The 7,456-nt window shown below is 34.4% G+C and overlaps 1 protein-coding gene across 1 annotated transcript in view; it reads left to right on the top strand.

The window, feature by feature from the left end:
- Positions 1 to 2,097: 2,097 nt before the first annotated feature.
- LOC113238215 overlaps positions 2,098 to 7,456 on the top strand; it is a 22,800-nt gene continuing 17,441 nt past the window's right edge. Inside the window, exon 1 of the mRNA XM_026474999.1 lies at positions 2,098 to 2,195. Within this exon, the coding sequence (XP_026330784.1) occupies positions 2,186 to 2,195 (10 nt within the window). The 5' untranslated portion in view covers positions 2,098 to 2,185. The remainder of the gene's footprint in view (positions 2,196 to 7,456) is intronic.

Here is a 7,456-nt window from a genome sequence, read left to right as displayed (position 1 = left end):
TTTTGACTTTAGTATATTTAGTTATTATTTAGACTTTGGTATCTTTGGTAAATTTTGCTGATGACACGAATGCAATTATATTTTGTAAGGATAGCTGTCAGTTAAATTATTATGTAAACAACACACTGGCTGCTTTTGAAAACTGGTTTAGAGCTAATGCTTGCAAGTAAATCCCTCCAAAACTAACATTCTACTATTTAAAACCACTTCGCGTAACAGAGAAACCTTGGATGTTCGGTTAAGTGGCAAACTAATAGAAATTAAAGTAGAAGTCATTGACTTACAAATAAAAGGACGACGGGTCTAATACAAAAACCACGACAAAAATGTCCCAAATTAACCTATTTAAACGTAGTGACATGTAAAGGAATATGAAAAAGCTAAAACGTTGAATTTAAATTGTAATGTCATCGCAGTACTGTCTAATTTTGCTTGCTTCGCTGTCAGTCGAACAAACGAAGACTAGAGCGTAAATGACGCTCTTTAAACGATTTTAACGCCCTATAAGTTCGGACACTTTTTAGCGCGGACCCGACGTCCATATAATTGTAAATCAATGGTAGAAGTTAAGTTTTTTTGGCATTCATATTGACCATTTTATTAATTGGAAATATGAGCTTACGGTTATAGAAAACTCAATCAGTTCTGTCTGTTTTGCCCTACGAAGTTTAAGTTACATGCTTGCTATAAAATATTTAAAATCGGTGTACCATGCTTTGATTGAATCGAAATTTCGTTATAGCATTGCGCTATGGGGAAACAGTTTCCAATACAATATAGAGTGTGCTTTCATATTGCAAAAAAGGACCATTCGCACTATGGGACGGATTCCTCCATGGAAATCATGCCAACAACATTTCAAAGATTTGGGTATACTCACTGTACCAAGTCTATAACATCATGGTATTGCTGACAGAACTTTTATAGCCGAGAAGAAACTTTAAGACAAATGAAGATCAAATTCAGAGAGAGGACACTAGGACTAACAATTTAAAAAATTGATTGAGACTAAATTAAATATTGTGACGCACTGCCCCTAATACCAGGCCGTGAAATTATTTAATAAATTACCTGTAGAATTTAAGATTATTACTGACATATAGTAGATAGTACAAGTGCATAAAACGCGTCATTGTACCCGAGACGAGTATATCCTATAGATACTTAAGTCGAGAGTAAAATGGATTTTATGGACGAGTTATACACTCTGTTTTTCACTTCGATTGCGAGGAAATTAAACAGCGATATTACAAATAAACGATTATTTAATCGAAATCGAATGTACAACAATTTTTATGCACTAGGCATTGACTTACAAATAAATGGACGACGAGTCTAATACAAAAACCAGGAAAAAAATGTCCCAAGTCAACCTATTTAAACGTGATACTACGTGATACGTGACATGTCAAGGAATATGAAAAAGCTAAAACGTTAAATTTAAATTGTAATGTCATCGCAGTGCTGTCTAATTTTGCTTGCTTCGCTGTCAGTCGAACAAACGAAGACTACAGCGTGAACGACGCTCTGTATACGATTTTAACGCCCTATAAGTTCGGACACTTTTTAGCGCGGACCCGACGTCCATATAATTGTAAGTCAATGGCACTAGGGCATAAAATCCTATTTTAATTGATTGTGTTAAATTGTTCTTTTTGACTCATAATAAATTTATATATTTGTGTGATGGCTCTGACAGTTTATTATTATTAATTCATTTTTTTATTTCTAATAATTCATTAGACTGTGTATTTCAATAAACTTGCATGATTAAATTTAAATCCATGACATTTACAATTGAACTGTATTGCACAAAATGATCGGGTAATGAGTCACTTACTGGCAATGAAACATGACAGCTAAAGTTTAAAATAGATTGTGTAATAATGAGCAAGCAAAACAAAAATACTATTTTTATGATACTATTTGACGGTACGAACCAGTCATGCGCTTAGTGGCAGCGATTTGTGTGTCCATAGCAGTTGGAGACTACAACTACGCAGTCAGCTAACCAATGATAACAATGTTAATCAGATAACATAGTGGGTACGTGTAAAGTACACGATTAGAGAACCGGTAATATTGTATTATAGTGTACTGCTATATTCCGACTTGTTTGTACGGTCATTTTGATTTTGTAAGAAAGCTTGTTTTTGTAATTGGAATAAGTGTAATAAGTTTGACAATGTATGCAAGTAAGTATCTTTTTATTAAAGTATCTATAGAAAAGGGTGTATCATAAGGATTTTTTAAAATTTAACATTAATGCACACTAAAATTACAACTAGGGAGGTACATAATATTTCTTAATGCGAATTGCAACAGTTAATTATTGGCAAATACCGCATTCTATAATTGTTAAGTAAATTAAGATTAATTATTTAACAGCACGAACACAAGAAATAGATTTCTCACAAATGGCGCTACGACAAAAACAGTAGTTAAAAAAAAAACAAAGATCTGCAACAAGCATCATTCCATCAGAGATGACCTGATGATCTAAAAGCAGAGAAATAGTTTAGTGTTAACGAGGTAGAAAATATGAATAAAATTATTGTTCTCGGATTACAATCTTGATATTGTGATAAATTATTATGCCTAGTTTATTGTGAGATTCAGATTATTAGTATTGTCATCTAATTTATTATACGTGAACTAAAATCTAATATATATTCTGCATTCGGGACACGCCACTGTCGTCAGGTTTTAGGTATTTTGTTTTTTTTCCATTAGGTCCGAAAAGTTTATTGGATACACTCTTTTAAATAAGTGGAATGTGTGCTTAGACCATTGACTTACAATTATAAAAAGTGTCCGAACTTATAGGGCGTTAAAATCGTATACAGAGCGTCATTCACGCTTTAGTCTTCGTTTGTTCGACTGACAGCGAAGCAACCAAAATTAGACAGTACTGCGATGACATTACAATTTAAATTCAACGTTTTAGCTTTTTCATATTCCTTTACATGTCACTACGTTTAAATAGGTTGGCTGGGGACATTTTTTTCGTGGTTTTTGTATTAGACCCCTCGTCCATTTATTTGTAAGTCAATGGCTTAGACACAAAAAATTGCGACTTTGAAGAAATGACCTTTAAAACTTATTTGGTAATAATAATATTTTATTATACAGCCTTTAACTTGCCAACTTTCTTTTTCAAGAATGCAGTCTTTGTATGATACCTGATGCCTACAGGACGGCAACTAAAAAGTCTCAGGTTTCTTACCACGGTATGACTTCTTTTTATTTTCCCGATATTTCGGAACGGTTGCACGCTCCATGGTCACGGGTTGACTGAAGAAACCTGATACTAGTGATAATCATTTAGTGAATAACCACGAAAGTCTTAAAATCTATATAACTAAAAAGTCGTTAAAAGTTGCTACCGTGACTGGAATAGAGTCAAATTTGCTGAATGCTTTTAGTAAATGCGTGTTATAATTTATTAATAATTTGGTTTGAAATTTAACAAACCGGATTTGAATGTGGACAGCATTAGTGAAACATAATGTAATCTCAAATCTAATCTCATGAAATCATACGTCGCGTCATTATCAGTAGGTACACCAGCTGCATTAGGTGGAAAATAGGGATGCAGTTTACGATTCGATTGTTATGAAGATCGATTCAAATGTATACGATCTAGCGATTTTTTGTATCGATTCATTTCAACACCATTTTTAAGTAAATCGATTCAACATTGAGGGGAATCGAATCGCCTCAATGTTGAATCAATTAAATAAAGGAATCTCTTTCTGAACCGCTATTCTAATTTGGCCTGGAAGGAAAGCAGTTTGGCAACATTTATGTACACACGCCAGCACATCAAGCTACACTTTGACGTATCTTGTTTCGTTGCACATATATGTGCAATCCGTACTATGTGCGTATAATATTTGGCGATTTTCGCTATTTCTGTGCCATCTGAACGTCTTTTCCCACTGGCTAGTATCATTTTAAATGAAAGTCTAAGTAACCGTTTGAAACCAAAAAGGCTGTCAAAATTTTTTTTTATCGCAATTAATTTTCAAACTATTTTGATGAGGTCGATTCAAGGGAATAAAAGCAATAAAACATGGCAAATAGATGTAATATTATTATATATTATTATATTCGCTTATATTCGCAGTTCTCAACCTAATTACCGTACCCGTTGTGTATTGTTTGTCTCGCTTATTATAACCCTATAACATTGAAATATAAATAACTGTAGAGAAATTAGTTTTCGAGTTATTAAGACAAATATTTTATGGAAACGGTAATTAGATCTAATTACCGTAGCTATGGATACGGTTCAAACATTTTTAAGAAGTTTATAGAATTTAAGGGCCGTTTTTTTTTATATTTTATTATTCTTAACTCTTTTTACGTTTTCATTAATGTATTCTTCTGCTAAAGGCGTAAAAGCTATTTGATCATACCTGATGGCATTGTATTTAATTTTCGTTATGTTAATCCACTTGACATCATCAGGGTTTTTTTTACAGTTGCGCCACTGTAATAAACTGCCAAATTTGAACGCTCCGCGTATTTTAGTTGTTTTAAATTGTTTAAACATTCGAAAGTTTATTAAACCTGAAATAATATTTAAATCTGTGACAAAATTATCCAGTGTTTGTGAAATACGTGAAAAAAATCAACTAACAATGGCTCCACCATCGAAAGCAGCCCTTGACAGGTTAGCGGAAGTTATTTCAAATTTGGAAATAAAAGTCAATGATTTGAATATCAAACTAGATCTATGCTATGACACTATTAAAACTCAAAACACATAGATACATAGCAAAACAAGATAAAAAATTATCAAAATTATCATTGACTTACAAATAAATGGACGACGGGTCTAATACAAAAACCACGAAAAAAATGTCCCAAGTCAACCTATTCGAAATTTAAATTGTAATGTCATCGCAGTATCGCGCTGTCAGTCGAACAAATGAAGACTAAAGCGGAGTTTGGCGCTCTGTATACGATTTTAGCGCCTTACAAGTGCGGACTCTTTTTAGCGCGGACCCGACGTTCATATAATTGTAAGTCAATGAAAATTATTGACATAAATTGACAGTTTGAAAATCTCAACTGACACGACTACCAACAGACGCAAAAACAAGCGTAAAATCAAGTCAATTACCTCACATGACTGTAGCACAATACAGCAGCAACACACTTCCACTATCACAAACATCATGTCCAGTATTCCACAGAGACTTAGTGTTCCACAGACCCTAGATGATTCCGGCCCTCACGGAATTACTATAATTCAGCAAACGCCTGATAAAACCAATCACAACCACTCCACTGCAAACCACAAGTCACATAATATATCAACTCCACATACATCAACCCCTGACACCAGAGAGGTTCATCTTATTACACCACTAGACCTCTCAACAAAAAGACAATTGAACCGGTGTTAGGAGGCTTGCGAGCGGCACCACCACGCATTGGTATGCTACACTTATTCAATTTTAGTGTAGACACCACTTCCGAAGATATAAAGCAGCATCTACAATCTCGGCTGCGAATTAGTGGAGTATGCTGTGAGCGGCTGCCGACACGCGGAGAGTACGCGTCCTTTAAATTAGAGGTGCCAGCCAACAAAGTCCAATCTATACGAGATCCTGGATTATGGCCCGCCGGAGTATCAATTAGAAAGTTCAATACGGTCACTCCAAAAAACTTAAGAAAAACACACGCGCGGCACGATCAGGGATAACCTCAAAACCGAGACACAAATCGAACGTAACGATCTTATACCAAAATGTACGTTCTATTACTGGTAAAACGGGACTATTGAACATAATTTTAAACACACACGAACCTGACATTCTTGTATGTTCTGAAACCTGGTGCAAAAACAATGAAATACTACGCGTGAAGTTATCAGGGTACGAGCTCGCAAATTACTACTGTCGCCCGCGCATCAACCACGGCGGTGTAGCTATGTTTACAAAGCCAGGAATCTTATTTAAACAAAGAACGGACCCACAGAGTATTGGTGTTGGATATCATTGTGAATTTTGTGTAATTGAACTGTATTCGGAAAATATTATTATTGTGGGTATTTATAAAACTGGAAACGGAGATTTTAAACAATTTCTATATTCAATAGAAAAATTATTGTCAACAATATTTGACGAAAATAAAAGGTTAATTTTGGTCGGCGACATAAACGTATTTAACCGACAACTCGGACAGGCGATGCCTAGACGACCTATTGAGTTGTTATAACACAAAAAATATTGTCGATTTTCCTACACGCGAATGTGACACTTGTAGCACTTCTTTGGACTGTGGGATAGCTTCGAGCGATGACTGTAATTACATAACCGTTTCTCCATTAGATACGCCGATAAGCGACCACAACGCACAGCTATTTGTATTACCTGTTACGCAACACAAAAATGTAAACAAATTTATACATCGACGTATCTTTGCAGAGGAGTCTATTAATTTATTTTATATGGACATTTATAATTATGATTGGAGTTTCATTCATGTGACTGATATCAATATTAATGAAAAATTTAGTTCATTGATAAGAATATTAACTTATTATATTAATATTCATGTTCCTATTAAAAAAATATCTTTAAAGAGGAATACTATTCCATGGGTGAGTGAAGAACTTAACCACCACATTGCAATGTATAATAATTTCTGCTCAATTAAACACCAGTTTCCACACGATAATGTTTTAAATAAATGTCTCCAACATCATTCAAATTTAATAAAATCTATGAGTTTGCGTGATCGTCGTGTATTTAATGATAATAAGATGATGTCTACTAAAATCTCGAGTAAGGTAATGTGGCAGATTGTGAACGATGAGGTTTCAACTAGGAATCACCAACAAAACGTTCGACTGACTCACAAGGGAGACATTGTGCCTGTAGACATGATACCTGACTACTTCAATGATTATTTTCTTACTTCAAAATTACATCTACACAATAATAAAGAAAAATCAATGTCATTTTTAAGAAAATGCGTGGGTGAATGCGATGTTCCTCAGTACAGCCTTCCAACTGTCACTCGTGACTCGTTGGAGGGGGTAGTGAGGGGTATGTGGCATACGTCAAAAACGCTGGACATATATGATATATCTATAAATATATTAATGTCTGTGTGGCCAGTGATTGGAGACATACTCGTTATTTTAATAAATGAAATGTTTACAGAAGGTATATATCCTGATATTTTGAAAAGTACTCGAGTATGTCCAGTGTTTAAGGGGAAGGGGGACGTGACCCATGTTGAAAGCCACAGACCGATAACCATAGTTCCGAATATATAAAAAATAATAGAATCTGTTATATCAACAAGTATTATGGACCATTTCGAAATGAACGATTTGTTATCAGATAGACAATATGCTTATAGGAAAGGTAAATCCACCGTAGTTGCAGCACAAAATATAGTAGATTCTATTATTACCAGTATAGATGATAAGTAT

Source organism: Hyposmocoma kahamanoa, unplaced genomic scaffold, assembly GCF_003589595.1.
Source record: "Hyposmocoma kahamanoa isolate Upper Pololo Valley unplaced genomic scaffold, ASM358959v1 95, whole genome shotgun sequence".
Classification (NCBI taxonomy): Eukaryota; Metazoa; Arthropoda; class Insecta; order Lepidoptera; family Cosmopterigidae; genus Hyposmocoma; species Hyposmocoma kahamanoa.
The sequence above is the reverse complement of the archived record's forward strand: the minus strand, read 5'-3'. Positions and strand labels throughout refer to the sequence as shown.